We start from the raw sequence: 20,677 nt of genomic DNA, 5'->3' as shown, positions 1-20,677 counted from the left end.
AGGTGTTTAAGTACTCGAGTACAATCAAGTAGTTAGACAGTCTAATGATATAAATTGCACCTACAAAAGGTTGTGGACACAAAATTGTACCTGAAAATATTTGTGCATGGAAGTTAAAGTACAAAACTGGAGGCTGGGTTGAGGTTTTGCTAAAAATCTGTTCCTCTACACTTTAAATGATTTACAGGTACTGTACTCAATGATAGTGTCTTCATGACATTCACTATTTCAGAAAAAGAAGGACAAATTTATGGCAAAACAAATGTAAATATCTACAGATAAGCAGCAAGTGATGTAATATTTGAAAAAGTTTAAAGTTTACACAAGGCATTGTGTTTGCTTGTTGGTATCCACATATTATAAAAGATAAAATACACCCAAACTGTACATATTATAAGGCTATATTTTTATCTCAGGGTTCTGGTGACATGTACAAACCACTTGAGCTTTGCTTTCTTGGTTTATATTGCCACCAGAAACCCTTGATAAAAATACAGCCTTATATTGTACAGTTGGGTATAGTTTATTTTCTCCATATATCATGTACTGCATTTTATTTACACACATACACACAGAAACATGTACATGCATAACATAACTTTATTAAAAAGGTAAGATATCAATAATGCTGCATTAACAAAGTAATACATTGTAATATAATACAGTAATTTCTTTGTTAGCAATGAGCTTTCTAAAGAGACACCTACAAGAATATGAAAAAAACCCATAAAATCAGTATTTCCATGTTATAATTTATGACTCCCAGACTGAAAATTTCAGCTCTTGGTAGTTTGTAATATTTTACTTTCATGGAATCCTTTTTAAGTAATCAGAAATTTTAGCTTCAATATCCTTTCACTGCCTATATTTTCTATGGATAACCTATATGAAAAAAAAGCTTTCCCCTAACTACGCAGAGTATTGTATAATGCACATGAAAGCTAAATGAAATAATAATCACAATATTACTTATCAAAAAATATAACAATTTAAATTTTTTGAGAAAACTACGGTAACGTAACTGCTTAATTTGAAAAAAGCTCTTTATTTGGCATAAAATAATTTACCAGCATCTACTTTTCTGTCTACTTACTGCAATGTTAATAAAGACAATAATTTTTATTCATATCTTTTAAGCATCTCAAACAATTTGAAAAGAAAAGCTGTGAATAGGCAATTCAATAGCCATTTCCTTTTGAATGATTCTCAATGTGTTTAATTAACAACTGTTTACGTAAAACATCATTTCAACAGTTCAAACATCAAAGAAAAACAGGAGAATCTTGGGCACCAATCCTGGCAGAGGTACAAGCTTTTCAATCTGGACAAATACAAAGCTAGGCAGGAACAGGGAGGTGTGTGCTGAAGCTTTTGCATTTCATTTTGCTCTCAGAAACACGCAAAGGCTTCAGACTGCCGGCTGTCCCCTCTGTGAGCCAGATGCTTCCTTAGAGGGGCAGTTGCACCTAACATTTGCCATGCCCCTCCCACTCCCTTATCCTTGCTTTAATGGACATTAAAAATAGAACAAAACAGGACTGGAGATGGGAACAAAATACATGCACAACAGACACAGTCCGCTGTACTCATTCTGCTGTAAAATGTAAAAACAAGAAAGGGCATACAAGCTGCGTCCCCTAGGACACATCCAGCTTTTTTAATATAGTAGTGCCACCACACATTTCACTTCGGATGTTGTATTATATTTATATGTCACTCAAATATTTACCATTTTCCTGAATTCTACTGTGTGTTCTGAAAGCTTGTTATAAGCCAAGTATCTTTGGTTATGTGTTTTGGCTGTATAACAGCTGTGGCTGAACTGCATCAATATGCTAACTTTTCTTTCTGAAGCTTCTCATGTGACAAAAGCCACTGTTTCAGATGAGTTCCTCCTCCGTAGTTGCCAGTCTGTCCACTGCTGCAAATCACTCTGTGGCATGGTATTAGAATCGGAACCTGCAAAATACATTCACATACAAAAATAAGGTTTCTGAATCATTTGTCTGTCTTTTCTCGAGATTATGATGAATTGTAGTTCTTGTGGTTCTCTGGTCAGAAATGTAAATCCCACCCTAGCAGGCCCTGGCTGGGTGCCAGTAAGGCCAGGGCACCGTGCAGGAGCAAGTGCTGGCACAGAGTCAGGCTCCACATCCATCTCCGATTTGTCTGTGATGGATGCTATCTGCTCGCCCTGTCCCCTAGCTCTTATAGCAGACTATGGGAGCAGCAGATCTGGGAAGAAAGCCTCTAGCCTAGGAGAATAGCCTACAACAGCAGTCACTTTTACCATTCACCAGTAAGTGCTCAAAGAAACCAGACATGTGTAGGCCCACCAAGGACAGAGGGGTTAGGATGGCTACTAATATGCCATTAAATTATTGGTGATCTGGATTCAAATATTAAGTTATGGGCTGGTACAGTGGCCATTTGCTGTATTGCTACATGGGAATGTCAGTTGCCAAGTCCAGGACTGATTTCTGGCTCACTGGAAGGATGCAGGCTGGGAATGCAGTGGACACAGTACACTCAGACCTTGTAGGAAAGGAGTGTTTATCACTCGGTACTGACCCCTCTGGGCAGTTAAGTAGTGACACTGGTGGGCTCTGAGGAGGAAACTAACCCAGTTTTGAGCAGGAAAAATAAACATACAGTTTTGAGTATAGAGATAAGGGATTAAAAAGAGGGGGACATGGAGAGATTGTTAGGGTCCTTAAAGAGGAGGCAAAGGTCTCCTCCCAAAGAACAAGTAAAGGCCATGTAAAACATATTGCATGTTCTCTGAGAAAAATGCCTTTGCTCTGTCCTCCCTGCACTTCAACACCACAGACTCAAACACACAACTGGACAGCTCAGTGATAGATAATGGGTTGTGAAGTCTCATTCACAGGCCAGTGGCCAAAATAAAGCTTAGACTGTTAGCAGCCAAAAGTCCTCGCAATCAGATAGCATTTCGGTGGCCTACATGAAATGAGTTGGTGGTTTCAGGCAAGTTCCCAGTGAACAGGTCACAAATGTTACTCTTGACACTGTCAAGATGAAAAGGGATGACTGAGCCATACAGGCTGAACTACCATCCTCACTGAAGAGATGGTCCTCCTTTGCCAGAGTGAAACATACCGTGAAGAAGAGAGGGCTTCCCTTTCACAAGAATCACAAACGTATAAGAAGAATTCAGACAAATGTAATCAAAGGAGTCCAGTTCCTCTTTAAGAAATTAATTGTAAGTGATGTGATGTTCTTCTGCTGAAACAAACAGGCGAAGCACAAATTTACAGTACGTTAAGAGTGCAAAAAATTATTGTCATGTTGCTGAGTTTTCTGCAGATACCAGTTGCAGATGCCTTCAGTTGTTAGTGGTCACTGTCTTGTCCAGTGCCAAATAAAACTGCACTTCTTATATGAGAATCCTGACTGCTGATATGAGAGGGTTTAACAGGTGTTCTGTATCCCAGAGTCAGCACAAAAACAATCTGGTTCTCATGGTAACAACTTTTCAAATTAAACAACAGAGTAAATGGGCCCAGAAACCCCATATAACTTGTTAGCGGATTTGTTAATGACTCATTGGGCGGCCCTAAATTACATACCCTGCTATTGCCAAAATCTGCATTTTGGAAGATGGTAAAGCATGTTTTTCAGCTGACTCTGTCCCTTTCTTAGGATTGCATACTCCTTGGCAGTGAAGAGCAGACTATGTGAAGATGGAGAAGCATGCCCATTTTAAACACAAATATATCCTGTGGTTTTTTTTGAGTAGAGATACGTAAATCATGCATAAATGATACACATACATGAAGGTATCTTTGAAGTGGTTTATGAGTTGGTGAGGAGGAGGAGGAGGAAAGAGAGAGCAAAGGGGTCAGATTTTGCCCTCAGCTAGATCCCATGCAACCCTATTGAAGTCTTCAGAGTTAGAAAATGTGCACGCATGTGAGACCCCTCCAAGATTCTGAGTTTCCAATGAGGAGCACTCGGCATAGTGGAGGAGAGGGGGAGACAAAGGCAATTTTAAATGATCCTTATGGTCCCCAATCCAGGGGCCATCTATGTGCTGGTCTGGTTCCTAGCATAAACTAGAGCAGCCCGAAGACTAAAGCAATCTGTGTTTGCTGCCAAATAACCCCACCCCTCTCCATGCCCTTTGTGTCAGCGGTTGGGAAGTGGTGGACACAGCATCTGTTATGGTATCTCTAGGTCACCTTAGAATTCCCCCTGCAGAAGAAGAGTATTCCAGTGTCTACAACTTTAGGACACCTTTGCACAGTGAAAGCACTGCAAACTGTTCTAAACCAGGGCAGGATCTGGACCATAGTGTCGATAACAAAGGGCTCATGCAGATCCTGGTCCTGCAAAGCAATGCATCTGTGTAGACATGGAAGAAAAGGAAGATCATGTTTCAGGTCCTGGGATATACATACCTGTATACGGTATATAATATATCAGTGTTTCTCAAAAGCTCAAAGGAAAGGTTTGCATACAGAAGCTCATGAGCATTCAATAGCACGGTAGCATAACCAAAAATAGGTATTGAATTATGAATATTTGGTTATTCTGAAAATAACTTTCCAAGAGGAAAAATAATATTCATAGAGTAAGGATAATATTGACGGTTTTGTACAGGATCTAAGTGCTAGAGGAATGGGTGCATTACAAATAGCTAAAATACATAAAGAGAACAGAGTTGCAGTTTTAGAAAATGAAACATTTGCCAGGTATCCCTTTGCTACCACTTTAACAACTAGGGAAGGCAGTGTCGGCAAGTGTATAGAGCACTAGACCGGGACTCAGGAAACCTGGATTCTAGCCCCAATTCTGCCACTGGCCTGCTCAGTGACTTTGGAGAAGTTACTTCACCTCTTTGTGCTTCAGTTTCCCATATATAATATGATACTTTTTTTGGTAAAGATATTTGAGAACTTTTCATGAGAAGTACTATGTAAGATTATTATGATAATAATTATTTAACAGTAAGTCAATCTGAGACTGATTTTGTATATTTAAAACCTATACCAGGATACATTTAATTTGCACCCTAAACAATCTGGGAAACTGTTTTATACCTTTTGCTTTATATCATTCATAGGAGAATGTCAAGGGTTTTCAAAAATGTACATGAAAAATTACATAACATACTGATAATGTAGAGAAGTACATAAATGCAATGTTTTTTTATTACTGGTGTTTATATATCATCCTTGAAATGCACATCATAAAAAATTCAGCACATCATCTTTAATCTTACAACATTTGTTTTGGTAACGGGATAGTATTTCAAATGCAGTGATGCAACTGTGAAAGGAAATGAGGTACTAAAAAGTGCATCCTTCAAGATGCTGAACATTTTAGATTCAAGATTATTTGGTACAGTCTTCTTAATCTGTATGAATAGATGCAAAACATTACACTGATTCATTTTCTATTCCACTTTGCAGTTTTTCCTTTATAAGGCTCAAACTATGCTTATTTAAGTACTCTAGAGGTAAGAATATGAACTTGGATCTCAAAGCTGCAGGGTGCTAATTGCCCTCAACATTTAGCACTTTGCAGGATCAAGCCCTTGAACAGAAATGGAAGGCAAATGGATTAAAAAAAAGCTGATGATGGAAAGGAGATAGGGTAATGGATATTATATAGGTTGTTAAATTATTTTTTAAAACTTAGATGTAGACCATATGTAGTACATGGTGGTATAAAAATTTGACTGAACTTATTCACAACTGGCAACGCCACAAGTGAATTATGCAGGACATTTCCAATGAGCATCAATAAAAATTTTATACACCACCACACCATCACGTGTTCTGTTTACGTCACACTTTAATGAAGTTATTTTTAAAATTATTGATATTCTTCTTGATATCTTTCCATCCATAAAAATCCATATTAGTTACTACCTACAGGTCTTGGAGTGACAGTATAAACAGCAATAATAACTTGTAAAAAAAATGCAAAGATATTTAAATTAGCTTTTCTATAAATCAGGGTGTTCTGATGCTAAGGTCATATACCTTGCAAACCTAAAGGGCCAGACACACTCCTCCTGATCCAGCTCTTTTGTACTACGCGGGTGGTATGAAAGAGTGAGACTGTCTGTAGCTGGTCAGCTGAGAATTCCCTCAGAGAATGAGGGAGAGGCACACTGCTCTGCTGGTGTAAAGTCCACTCCTATGCCAACTTCCTCCTGAAGCAGAGTGTGTATTCAGGTGGAAAAGGACATGCCACCAATTCTCAGCTGGAGTATGATCCTTTGGGGACCACAGCCAGCTGGCACAAGTTAAAGCAGTCCATAGGCTGCTGTAATTCACCCTGGGGCTGGCACAGATCATTCTATAGAGCAGAAACTGGATCCCTGATGGCCCACCACTAACATGTTCTTGTACCATGCAAATCTCACCCAGATGCTTTATATATAAGAGGAAATCCGGGCATCTCACATCTCCAGTGGGATGCACCTTCTGTTCCTATCTCTGAGGGGAGCAAGGAATTAGAACCTTGGCACAAGTCCAAAACAGATTATAGCAAGTTTAATTTGATTCCTGCTTTTAATCTGATCCCTCTTTTTTGGGGCGGTGCTTGAGTTAGGCGGATAGGGTGAGAAAGTGTTTTGATGCCAGGTTCTTTTTATTTAAAAGATTACTGCTGCTGGGAACCAGAAGTAGTACTGGCACAAATTAACAGGCAAAGTGCAAGTGATGACATCAAAGGTGCAAAATAAATAATATTTTGGCCACGGTTGCAGAAATTAGGTAATTTATGCCATGTTTGTCATAATGTATGATGTGTATATGACTTGTTTGTTATGTACCGTGTGTGTATGCATCATTCTACTCAGCATTGGAAATAATTAAAGAAAATGCATTACAATCACCCGGTAATTTAAAAATATTGAATATCACTTCAGTTTGGTTTAATTGTGGTGACAATTTTCAGACTACTAAAAGAATTAAACCTGCTAAAATTTATTAGAGCCCTAAGGACATTTGGAAAGGAATACTATCCCAATCCTCTGCTTTAAAACCTCAGCTACATGTAATGTAATTTTTATCAATAACCAAGCAGTTCATAACATTACAGCTCCATTGAAATCTTCATGCTGTGAAATCTAATTCATCCAATACATGAATCCATCACTTACACAGACCCTATCTCAAATGCTATAAAACTTCCAAACCCATAGATTTGTCTCCAACAAAAATAACATGAAGGGGCCTTTCAATCAATAATGGAATCCCTCTGATTCAGGTTCCAGCTGAATATTTTCTCCAACTTTGCTTTTGTTCTTCTGGGTAGAGGCCCACAAGGGAAAGAGCTTGTTTTCACTCGCAGCCTCATCAATACCTAAATCCTGGTGAACAAGTGACACTGAGAAGCTGTAATCAATAGCTCCCTGTGCGTTTTTTCTTCTGGTCAAATGGTTCAGCACTACTGACAGGCCTGACACTTAGAACATGATGCTAAATCTTTATCAACAGCCATCTAGGTGACTGGCAGAACAAGACTCGGGTGGTCATTAACGCTCATGGCAATCTGTGAATAAACTAACTCCTCAATAATGCGTTTGTTTAGAAAAAGGTGGGGAAAAAACTCTCTGCACAATGTATTGATTGCCTCTGAACTGCATTTAGCAAATTCTGTCTGAGGATGAAACAGAATGGTGTTCAACTGTGGTGCTCTGCTTGTTAAGAGTTTTCAATTTGACGCAATAGAAAACTGACCATCCTATTATACTGGTTGATGGACTGAATACTTATAGAAAGCTGCCAAACTGTCAAAAATAGATCAGTGAGGCCATAATGGAAACAGCTGAAATATCAAGTTATAACATACAACAAAAATCACACTTAGCTAAAAATAATCTTTCAGTGTTCTCATGTCCCATTGCTTTTTCTCCCCTATTCCCTGATAGAAACAAATACTATAATATGAACCAGCATGTGTTCAAGTTTATTGCCAGCCACCTAAGGAATTAATGCACAACTAGTTTTATGCATTTGCAACATTTCAAATCCATACTTCACAATCTTCTCTTAAATGCACAATTACTCTATTCAATCTTGAATGTTTCAAAAATGTTGGTTGAATAATATTCTTGACTTACGTTAGATCGATATTAGTGTCAAGTTATACACTTAGTTAGGTTTTAGCCTGAACAATAACATAAGCAGAAAGAATATAAAGAGACTTTATACAGCTATTGCTGCTGTTAACAGACCACTGAAGACATCTTATTTAAGTCATAGAATAGTCATTTATGATGGCCTTGGACTAATCAGCCCAACATTCCGTATCTCCCATGAGTCTCTGTGATTTCTTTTTGATCCTCCTATAGTATTCTAATGAGATTTTTAATTGAACTTTATGGGTTCCCTTTGAGGACCACAGACCTCACAATCAATCTAAACTGCAGTAAACTATTTGAAGTTTTTCTTGCAAAAGGTGAGCCATCCCTGCCATGTCCTTGGCATAATTTGAAGCAAAGATGTTGCATCTCTCAGCTGCTGCCGGCACCTTTTCCACCTTCTCATAAAGTTGAAGGTCATTGTATGAATTATGTGAAGCAACCTAACTACAAAGGAAACTTGTACAATGTATACTACAGAAATTAAGCACCAACCAGACATGATTTGTAGAAGAGAGAAGTATTTTGTTAGGTGGTGGAAAATATAAGGCATACATTTTTTATTATTACTTTTGATTTCAGTCATGGTAGGTTTTTACATATAGTTCTGTTTTTAACACACTTGTTTCTAGTGATAATACAATTGACAACAGGAAATCATGTTTTATAATTTTAGTGACTTTGGTCATATTTGGACAGGCACATTTATGGAGATTAATAGTGTAAGAATAGATTCATCAGACAGGTTGCAAAACAATACATGTTTCTGAATACTGTTACTAGTACCAGTCAACTGTCAATAACCAAATAATATGTGCCAACAAGTGCTGATGTCATATATTGTGGTAAGTATTTTGCATAGCTGGTACATTAAGGATTATAGTCTGTATTCACTAAACTTTAAACCATTATGTTATGTACAAAAATCTGTTTACTCACAATGGCTTTTGAAATTGCACACTTTCTTTTCAGGCATATCCTTAAACTCAGGACACATTGGTGGACAAACAATAACAACAGTTAGCTCTTCTGAATGCTGTAAAAGCAACTGATTTATGCATTTTTGGCATATTATACAAGGGTGATGATTACTCAAAAAGGGCATTTCCATCATAATAAAGACATGTATATTATTCATGTAGCAGTTGTAATGCAGTAGTGCTTATAAGGACTCAACCTGCAATTTCACCAAAATATTTAATACTATGTCAAAATGGATGAACTGTGTTTAGTTAGATTTAAAACCTCATTACCCTCCCTCATTGAAAAAATGAAAATTTTAAACAGCTAATGTATTGTCAAATACACTATGTCTGTTGTGTTTGTGAAGTTTGCAAATGCAATACAAAAAGTATATTAAGAATTCTGTAAGTGCATATGAGACTTTCATATGAAACAATCTACAAACAAAGTATGATACCATGTTTTGTCAATACATTGTGCTGTACTTGACAATACAACTTATTTTAATATGATAGATTGCTTTCCAATACAATATGGTGTACATTAAGACAAGGTAATACAATGCAAACCTACAGGAAACAGTTCTCAAAGAATAACAATGTAGTTTTGTGCAAAAGGATATGTAATTGCTATTGCCTAGAAATGTACCCAGCTTTGCCCTCAGGCTGCAGTGGAGCAGCAGCATCCAAAGTAGAGGTAACAGCAGGTTGTGGTGTGAAAATTCCTGCTTTTTCTCCTGTGAGCAAGGATGAAAATAGTTCTGAAAATATACAGCAAAGCTATGGCAATTTTTAAAAATTTTAAAAAATCCCATGCTGCAGCTACAGTATTTTCTGTTCTTGATATACCACCACATTTTAACATAACAATTACAGATTACTGCACTGCGTTAGGGAAAGGCATATACTAATACAATACCATACCAACATTTCACAATGGAAACTTGCTAATATAAAATATTAATATTATTATACTGTAATGATGCTCCTGTCTTTTTCAACACAAAGTCTTTCATTATTGCATATCTCCTATACCTCTAATTAGAAGTCCCATATACATTCTGCACAAGAACATGTATAATTTTATTGTATTCCAAAAGGATTTTCTTTTTGACATGTCTCTGTTATTTTCTATTTAAATCTGCATGCTGTTCTTAGAACTACAAGTCCCAGTATGTGGGTCAGTTATGCTAGATTTCCTTTATAAATCAGGATAAATATTCACAGTGTATGTGGCACCGTGAAAAGCAAAATTTTATGATTTGTATATGTAAAGTCACCTCCACTTGTGAATACAAATTTTTGTATTCACTTTCCTACCACATGTTGTAGTCTCTTATGTACCTTATTAAAGAAAAACCTGAGGAAACTGAATATAAAAATAACATGGAAGGTCAAAGATTACAGCAGATATGATGCCAGAGAAATAAAGACATAGTAAAGTATGGAAAGATACACATTCTGAGGGCATTTGGTAATGAGGAGAAACATGCTCAAGAATGGCTGAAAAAGCCACAATGTTATTAATAGAATGTTAATAAATAAAATGTTTTTGTAAGCAGGTAGCTGGGGCATCAGTTGAAAGATGTTCCTGGCCTTCCCCTTTCTGTACTTGTGTAACAATGAATCGTGAAACCAATGTTGTCCTATTAGCCCAAAGAGTGTGGATTCCACAGATGATACCAAGGGCTGACTATGGCCTGCAGTCCTGGCATCTGCTAGTGCACCAAAGTTGCAACCAATGTCATACTGAGATACACATCCAGAATCTATTGGTTTAAACTCAGGGAAGGGGCAAATATCCCAAAGCCCAAATACAGAGGAGTTGAGAAGCCAAACTCCCTCTTCCTTCTCCGTCCACATGCTGATTTCTAATGACCTAACCCATGTGCCAGGACCTACATAACCTCGTTTAATATATAGGTCAGACTAATGGATCCCAGCCAAACTTGAGCCAATTTGGTATGCTGAAAGTATCTGAGGCAACTGTTAGAGGGCTCACCAATGGCTTCACCAAACCAGAGGTCCAGATCCTCAACTCATGTACATTTGATAACTCCACTGAGTTTAATGGAGCTATGCCATTTACACCAGCTGAGGTTCTGGTTCAACCTCTGAAGTGGGGAGAGAACCTGGCCAGCCCAGACAACCCAGAACCTGAGCTGCTGGGAATCTGAGTCCTACTTGTGCCCTTATGAATGAATAATCTATTTGCTCCTCTCACATTGCCAGAACTATTTTCAGGCCCAGAGGGATGAACTAGTTTATAACTCAGTTAAAAGCCATTCACATCCTGTGAGAAAGTGTCACTGTTAAGTGACAAAGGATTCCACATTCCCAAGAGTATAAAAAAAGTTTAAGAATAACAAAATGTCTATAGGTTGACGAATTAAATTAAAACAAGTGCAATGCTTCTTTTCAAATCTACTAACACCATAAATGGTGGGGAATAAATCATATTAAACTGGTTTATGCATTAATGCTGATTAAAAACACTTACTGACCTTATTACTCATGGTAGAGTAGTTTTCATAGCAGATAAATTTAATCTAATGACATTTAGCCCACAAAGCTTTCCGTCTAAACCCACCATCTTCCATCAACTTTATTTGAAAGTTGACATGAACTTACAGGATTGCTTCTCATTGCTCCTCCCACTGCTCTTGCTGCTTTGCTGTTGCCTGCCAGGTCTGCTAATTGCTTGTAAGAAACTGCCTCTCCAAATTTCACATCTCTCAACAGGGTCCATAGCACTTGTCTGGTGAATGAATCTGTAAAAAAAGAAGCAGCAATACACTATTCATAAGGATGGCTTAAATAGCCAAGATAAAAATCATTAAGAACTCTTACACAAACTATGGAATGAACAGCAACTTTTCTATTTTAAATTAAAACAGTCCAGATATTCAGTCCTGTTATTGTGTTCTATATTACTGTATTTAAATACATGATTATTAGAGTGTTTCAAGTAATTGATCACTATAAAAAGGGGATTTAAGGCTTTGATTTTTCTATATTTTTAATTTGCTTCAAGTACAATTATCCTGTTAACTCATATAATATGGTTTTCCATTAAATTGGCAGAATATAAATTAGCACGGAGTCAAATTAAAGAGGGAAGAAATAACTGACTCTACCTATTTTACAAAGCTCTTGTATCTCTAGTTAATTTCAAACTTCAGCTGGGACACAGTGGAAAAGAAGCCCTAGAGCCAGTGGACTTGGTATTATCCTGGCTGACTGCATTTTATAGTAGAGACCCCCAAGCTACTGTTCAGAATTCTAGACATTATAAAATGTAAGGACTGTCTGTGACCTTCAATGTACAGTACATCCTTAATGATGAGGACATGACAAATAAAATAACTTCCATTATTTTAGTTTTAATTTGCAATCATCAAATTGCTTTTAGTTTTCATCCTGTTGCAATATTGCATAAATGAATGCATTAGAACATTTCCCCCTCTGTTTGCACAATTTTAACTTTTCACCCAAGGATTATTTTACAGTAAGAAAACCAATAGCTAGTTTCAGATTTAGTTTGGTTTAACAGCTATTGTTCTTCCAAAACACTTGCAGAAGCTGTGATGAAAACTACAAAACATCTCTACTGTGGGTAACAAACTGTAATAAAAAATAAGAAGCAAACAATGATGAAAACACCAGTCTCATCCTTTGGCAATGAAACAAACTGATTAAAAATATTTTCTTCTTATTCTGGTACCGAGTGCCACTGACTATGTTATATGCAAACCTAGTGAAATGTGATTTTGTTCTTAAAGGAAACCCATACACCATTATTTGTGTGTTAAATAATAAAAATCACTTCTTAACTGAAGGGAATGATAATCACTTCATTGAAAAAATCTGTTTAGTCTTTATTATAACATTAAGCAAATTAAACATCAGCATAATCCAGGTGATACTAGAAAAGGGTCATCAAAGAAATTAACTTTGTTGTTCATTAATTTACATGGATTAGTAGAGGGCAAAGAGATAGCAAATCTGCTCTAGTTTTTTATGATATAATTTCAAACTGTACACCATTTGTGGCAGTCGGGTGACTTTGGGGTTAATCAGACTGATTTGTCCTTTTAATTGCTTTCTATTCAAAGAAAATTCATTAGATAATGTTCTCTTCAAAATTCATGAATCAATTTAACTGAAGAAACCACATTAACAGCTTTGGGTTCATTAGCACATGCAGTTGTGTTACTAGCTGATTGCTAGGAGGGTTTCCTTAGGCAAACAGATTTTGTTTACTGTGATTTCTTTAGAAAGGTTTATTTCAAATCAAATTGTTACTTATTATTTTTTTAACCTCTTTTTAAGCCAGCAAGATTAGTGTTAACCTTGAGCACTCAGGGATTTCAGGGAATTATTGCCTGATGTCATTTTTTAAATCAATGAAATAAAGTAAATCCACATTGCCAGGGACTCACTCCAAATTCCCCGTCCCCACCCCCACCCTTTTTGGCAGAGAAATAGGAGGCGGGTTAGGCCAGCAGGGTAGGTGGACCTGGAACTTTACAAAACCTGTAGGAATAAAATGAGAAGTCTGTGCAAACTTAACTGGAGCATGGAATAGTTACAGGAAACAATGGAATGGTTCCAAAATCATCATTTGAGAGCAAAGCAATAATGGTTCTTTGTAGCGTGATGGCCAAATTATTGAGTACCTCTTAACATTCTAAAAATATTGTATAATAAAACAATTATGTATCCGTATGTAAGGACAGAGATAATATTTTCTGATTCACTATACATTTTTCAAATGAAACAGTATATACTGTATCTTTACTGTCACAAAACGTTAGACGTTATAGCTCAAAATAATGAAATATTTAGCAAGCATGCACATCAGTTTATAAATGTATCTGAAAACTCAATTTTGCCCTGTAGGGAGCAAATGCATTAATTAGTTTAAGCAGCTCGAAGAGACAGTGCCAAATACTGTTATTAAACTGTCTACAAGTGTTAGTGCCTGTATGCATAACCTGCTCAAAATCAGATGGCTGAACCTTCACCAATTTTCAATACCGGTGCCAACATTTTATGCTATTAAATACCATTATAAAGTGTAGTAAAATTTGCACATAAAAATTAACACACATTCTCTCTCTCTCTCTCTATACATACACATGAAAATGCTTTATATTTTCATGAGGTTAGGATGACTGCATAATTCTTGAGCTGCAGATCGAAGCAGAGCCATGATTGAGGTATACTACATCATCCAAAGGGACTAGCAAGTGCTTTCTGTTCTCCACCCCTGCCACTATTATGGTGTACATATTGTATATGTTGCTTAAGAAATATATTCCATTCAATATAGTAGACTCTCTGCTGCCCTCTTTCCAGACCATGTTGTTGCTAACAATAGAGCACCTGACTTTGTTCAAACATATATTCTGTTTTAAATGGTAAGCAGTTTCTCAAATTTTATCCCTAAATGCACACTAGATTGTGAAAGGGGTGATATGCGGAGATGAATGTTCCAGAACTGTGGCTATCAGGTATCTTATAACCATACAGGTAAAGAATTGTGGGCCCAAGAGAAACCGCTGGCTTTTTGATTGGTGATGGCTTTCTTGTCCAATTGAACCTGCTAGAAACAAGCTTTTCTAATAGCTGCATTGATCATAGCTGAAGACTGTAAATAAGGGATTCATTCAAAACTTGAAATCTTTCAATAAAACTCACTCCTCCCATAGAGATGGGGAACCACAATAACAGGCATAGATAGCAATATACAGTCCCTGCTGATTTTTCCTTGCATTGCTTTTAAGAGAACCGTATAATGAAGTCCAGGCTGCAGGGCTAAAGGTATTTCAATGAAAGATGCATGTTAGAAGTTCATGTCGGACAAAGGGCTTAAGGTGTGCTAGGCCACAGACCTGGCTAACCTATGCTTCCCCCTATACAACAACTGGCCATTCTGAAGCAGGTCAGGAAATGTCTCATTCCAGGTCTTGGGCAATAGGAGGAAGTTGGTTGCATGAGGAAGTGGCCAGCCAGTAGGAAATACCTTGCATTCTCGAAAGGCACTAAGAGAAATTGGGAGGCTAGATGGTAAAGAAGGAAGGAATGTGTGGAAAATATAATGGAGCAGAAAGAAGAAAAAAGGGATGGAGGAGAAAAAACAATGGTGAGGGTAAAGAAGAAATAGAAAACTGAACAAATAAATGACAAGGTAAGAAAGAAATCATATATGAGAGAGAAAAAAACCCTGCTCTCAGGGATATACTGCTGAGGATGTGAGAGATCCATGGGATTACAGAAGCTAGGAATTATGTTTTCAGGGATTGCTTGTGGCTTGGTATGGGGATTCTGTAGCTCTGTTGGAGGCAGTGTTTTGTTTGAGATGGCCAATACAGTTTAGCCCTGGGTATTCTTATTTGGATACCTAAGTGCAGTGGTTGTGGCCATTCAGTGACCACAACAGGATGGTCAACAGAGTTAACAATAACTATGAATCTGGACCCCTTGGTCACTGTCATGCTAGGCAAGGGGAGACAAGGAAGGAATAAAAAATGTACAGAATTATGCACCTGTGCATTAACAGAAGCTGAAATCTTTGATTTTGGTTCCAGTCATTCCCTACCCCCATCAGCAGCTCCATACCTTTCATGGAACAGGTCTGAACCCCCTACTTCCCTCAGCCCACCATGCTGAAGATGTTTGGCTTGGACAAATTATTCAGAAAATATAGCCCAATATTATTTATTGAAAAGACATGAGAGCTATAACTGCCCCACACTAAAAAAAACCTGACAACAACAACAAAACCAACCCTCCCCCCCACAATACCTTTTAAACACACACAACAGTAACTTTTCCAAGTATTTGGAAGGTATGACATTTCTTATTGCTTTGTTCTTTTCAGAATAAAAAACAACAGGAATTAGATTCCATTACCTGCTAATCACTTCCCAAATTTTATAAGAAATCGAAGTTACATTTGAGCAAGTACAAAAAAAAAATCTAAAACCTTCACACTCATAACCTAACATCAGCCCAAGCAATTATGTTGAAAAAAAGGCCAAACAATGCACTCCCAGGCTGAAAGCTTGTATGCCAGGGGTTCTCAAACTTTTGTACTGGTGACCCCTTTCACATAGCAAGCCTCTGTATGCGACCCCCCCTTATAAACTAAAAACACTTTTTTACACATTTAATACCATTGTAAATGCTGGAGGCAAAGTGGGGTTTGGGGTGGAGGCTGACAGCTCGCGACCCCCCCATGTATTAACCTCCCAACCCCCAGTTTGAGAACCCCTGTTGTATGCCAAGATTGAGTCTGAAGTGAAGTTATAAATACCCGAAAAAAGGGGTTTTTAACTAACTTACTGTTAATGCCCAAATGGTACAGGTGCTATGCCACTTTCTAGTCATACAGTGCCTGTGAGAATACATTTCCCCATATGAACAGGTTACTTTAATGCAGGATAAACACAAACTGAAAACATATGTTCATTTTATGGTTGGGTGTGTCACACAATAATTTAATTAAAGGCTGGAAGCATTATAAAATGCAACTACGAACTACTATCAAAGCATCTAGGCCAGTGGTTCTCAAATTGTGGGTTGGGATCCCAAAGGGGATCGCAACCCCATTTTATTGGGGTCACCAGGGCTGGCTTAGATTTGCTGGGGCCCAAGCCGAAGCCCGAGCCCCACTGCCTGGGGTCAAAGCTGAAGCCTGAGGGCTTCAGCCCTGGGTGGCAAGGCTCAGGTTACAGGCCCCCTGCATGGGGATGAAGTCTTTGGGCTTCGGCTTTGGCCCCCCAGCTCAGGGCGGTGTAGCTCAGGCTTTGCCCCCCCAACCCTCCACCCAGGGTGGCTGGGCTTGGGCGGGCTCAGGCTTCGGTCCCTCCTCCTGGGGTCATGTAGTAATTTTTCTTGTCAGAGGGGGTCGCGGTGCAATGAACTTTAAGAACCTCTGATTTAGGCATAATAACTACCACAGAGATCCAGATGCTGCAGGCAACCAGATATAAGAAGAGCAGACAGAATGGTGGACACTCCGTTAAGAATTCTAGTAATTTCCTCTCTCCCTCTATATGTCTTAAAATTTTTGGGTAAGTTCAAAAGGTAAGACGCCTAATTCCTCCTCCTTATCCCATGGGCCAAGAGTGAGGCTGGACAGGACAGGATAGGCAGACTATTCACCAAAAACTCATTGTTGGGAACCAGATAACTTATTCAAGTCTATTTGTAATGTGTTTCCAAATGTAAACATAGACAAATTCCTACATCTACCACATCAGTTGTGTAGATTGTGCAGTCTGTGTCTGCTTGCATGATATATACATATATTACAGTAGATACAGAACGTAGAATGTGACCTTGCCTTACTCAAAATATTAGATTTATTTTTACAAGTTAGCTATGACCTTTATGACCTCATAAGTGGCAGAACCAAAGAAAAGACTAAAGTGGTTCATAAAGGTCAAACATAAAGTGTAAAAATAAATTAATAATTTTCATTTTGGAGATATCCTATTAAATTTATACAATCCATAATTAATTTTATAGTGAGATATGTATTTTAAAAAATATTTTAAAAGTGAACATTGACTCTAAAACACTCAAACCATAGTGAGGTTCCATTTTTATCATCCCTCAATTACTTCTCTATTAGTTTTACTTGTAAAATGAGTAAGTTTATTTATTTTTTTCTTACTGCTATTACTGCAAAATCAACCTTGGACCTGAGAGTGAGGCTGACTTTTTCTGGATAATATATCAATAGCAGGAATGGAGATTCTTCAGTTAAAATATACCAATTCTGTTTATGACGTATGGGTCTAAAGGTATATCTACACTACAACTGGGGTTGTGATTTGAGCTTCTGGAGACATGCCTGCACTAGCTTTAATCTAGCTAGCTTGCTAAAAATAGCAGTGAGAACATGGTGGACTGCATGAGTAAATATGTACTCAGGGGTACCTCAGCACTGAGATGTTCAGATACCAGTATGATGGGTCCAATATTAAAACCTAGATAGATAAATTAGATAGATTATATATAGCCAATATTTAAAAACAGGTATGGCCTGTGTGATTTACACACAACTCTGTGTAGCAGAGGTGCACTGTCCTTAGGAGAGCAAGGGAGAGATTATGCATCAGTCTCTGGGAGTGTTTGCTATCCACAGGAGGTGCATGTCCTATGACATCCATTAGGTACCAGGAACCACAGGTATCAAACTTGGTCCACAGGGTTTTAGGAACCAGTAAGTTCTGTCCTGCCAACAGTTGCCAGAACTAGAAGCTCAACTAGGCCAGAGGACTCTAGTCCTGTGATCTGATTGGTGGAACTCAAGGGGATCCTGATTGGTTCCCTGATTCTAGTTAAACCAACCACAGAAAGAGGAAGTTGTCTTTCAACTGAGTTTCCCCTGCTTAGGGCTGCTTCCCTTGAGCTACCTGCTCCCACTGCCTGACTTTGGTATCCTGCCCCTACCTGCTCTGACCACTAGGTCAGAACACCCATGTCCCAGTTTTGACATTAGGATTGGACAGACTGCTCTACAGGCAAGTGTGGGTCCAGATGAGTGGGACCATAGTCATATCTATTCTCACCCTCTCTCAGGATATCTGCTTGCTGGGAGGATAAGAGGCCAAAAGGTTCTGCTCACAAGGACTGGTATTGTGATTGGCCCTTGTGTCAACCATGCAAATGTCAACCCTTTGTTAAGACTTTTTTTTTTGTTACATTCTATGAATGCACAGCTCTGAAAACTGAGTGTTTTTTCAGCAGTGCTGTGAAAAACCATAACCACAATTGACTCTCATTGGCATCCTTGAGAAGTTTCAATAGAGGCATCACAAAGCGAAAGGGTATGAAGACTGAATTCACTCACTCACAGATGTCAGCCCTCCAGGTCAGGGTTGAGATATATTGGCCGGGCAAGTGAGGCTGTTCTATTTCATTGTTTGTGTTGAATTAGTTCTGTGGACAGAGAACTTCAGGGCTGTGGATAGGGATCACCGGGACTGTCACTTTGATGTCTTTTACAAGCACTAAATTCATATAATTGTATTAAGAGATTAAATTAGAAAGTTATGCGGTATACATAATATACATAACGGACAGCAGTGAGATAGTATTTTTATTTTTACTAGTGTGCCTTTTAGCAGAGGGACCACAAAACTCACTTGAGGCTGCATCTCTTATGTATATTTCAATGATACAATTCAAGGCGTTATTTCACTTTGAAAACAAACAATGTTATTTTTCTCCTGCTTCAGTAGAAAACTTTACGTCAACAGCAACAAAATTCAATTATATAACTATCCACCGTTCAAGTAATTCTCATTACATATTCAAAACTCCTGACCAAGATTACAGTAACTTTCAACTGTCTGATAATGACAGCACAGCAGCAGAGCGGTTCCTTCAAGCATTTTAAGTAAAGAACAGTCCAGCATTTGTAATAGACCTTGAAATTCAATGTTAATACTAAAATCTTCCCCTTCCATCCTGACCTCAAAATGGTGGGGTACCAACACGGCACCTGGATGTTCCAATATTTCCTGGAGTATGTGCTGCAAGTGCAGCTCAAGGGAGAAAACATTTTTCATCTGAAACTGAAGGATGTAAAGACATAAACATTTAGCAGGCTATATCTAAACACTACAGTTCTCTGAAAGTTTGCTACCAGATTTGAGTTTCACCTGTGGCTCTGCCTCAGGATGAAAAGTTCTTTCCTCCATGAGAGGCTATGAGAAGATAAACGTAGGTGAAGGGGTGTGTATACATGTGTTTTATATTTATATGTTTCTGTATCACATAAGTCAGGGAAAGGGGAAAATATGGTTAAATATTACAGAGAATTTTGCCATATTTGATATACAGTTACAAGGACATCTTTAGCCTTGTGCACATCAACAGGCCAACCCATGTCAGAATGCAGTTCAACAGGAGCTGTGTCTGATCTCTGGTTTAATATGGCTTTAACTACAGTTCCCTTCAGATTGTTGACAGGGTTCTATCCTTACAAGCAAACAGCTTTGTTCATCAGTCTTTATTCAGGCTAAATGTCCTAGAGGTCAGTGGGAGTTCTGCCTGAGTAATGATCATAGTTCTGGGGCCTTTCTTACATGCTAACTAATGGTGTGCACATATAAAGGTAAAGTATAACACACACCTAATGAAATGAGCAGAAAACTCTAGCATACTATACTAAATTTCTGCATCTGAAATCTGTGGAAATTTGTAAAATTTTAATGTTTTCCCAGAATGTACATCCTATTTTGGAAGTTTATTTGCAAACAAGAGCATGTGCAAAATATGGATCCTTAATTTATGACACATTAGCAACTATGTTTATCTAAGCTAAATATCATTCAGTAGTTATCATTAGGCTTTTCATTCCACAGGGTGGTAAGAGATGCTGGGAATTACAGAGCTAACTGCAATTCCCTCTTGGGCTAAGACACAGACCATGTCACTCTACAGCATCCCCTGCCAGGCGATTTGTGCAGATATTTGAAGCAGCATAGAGTTAAATGAAGAAGCTACATGGTCACCTTCTGAGCTGTAGATAATATACCAAAATTGCAATTGCTACAGGAGAGGGGAATAA

The 20,677-nt window shown here is 38.0% G+C and overlaps 1 protein-coding gene across 2 annotated transcripts in view; it reads right to left on the bottom strand.

The window, feature by feature from the left end:
- Positions 1–582: 582 nt before the first annotated feature.
- MGMT (O-6-methylguanine-DNA methyltransferase) overlaps positions 583–20,677 on the bottom strand; it is a 286,389-nt gene continuing 266,294 nt past the window's right edge. The window contains exons 5-6 of one of the 2 annotated variants that reach the window (XM_026651164.2): positions 11,716–11,855; positions 583–1,959 (exon numbers count right to left, since the gene is read on the bottom strand). In XM_026651164.2, the coding sequence (XP_026506949.1) occupies positions 1,828–1,959; positions 11,716–11,855 (272 nt within the window). In that variant the 3' untranslated portion in view covers positions 583–1,827. Of the gene's footprint in view, positions 1,960–8,720; positions 9,822–11,715; positions 11,856–20,677 lie in introns of those variants that run through there. The other variant, XM_026651162.2, reaches the window with a different exon arrangement.

This window comes from Terrapene carolina, unplaced genomic scaffold, assembly GCF_002925995.2.
Source record: "Terrapene carolina triunguis isolate 2854851 unplaced genomic scaffold, T_m_triunguis-2.0 Scaffold95, whole genome shotgun sequence".
In the NCBI taxonomy this organism is placed as follows: Eukaryota; Metazoa; Chordata; order Testudines; family Emydidae; genus Terrapene; species Terrapene triunguis.
This window is presented reverse-complemented; position numbering and strand designations above follow the sequence as displayed.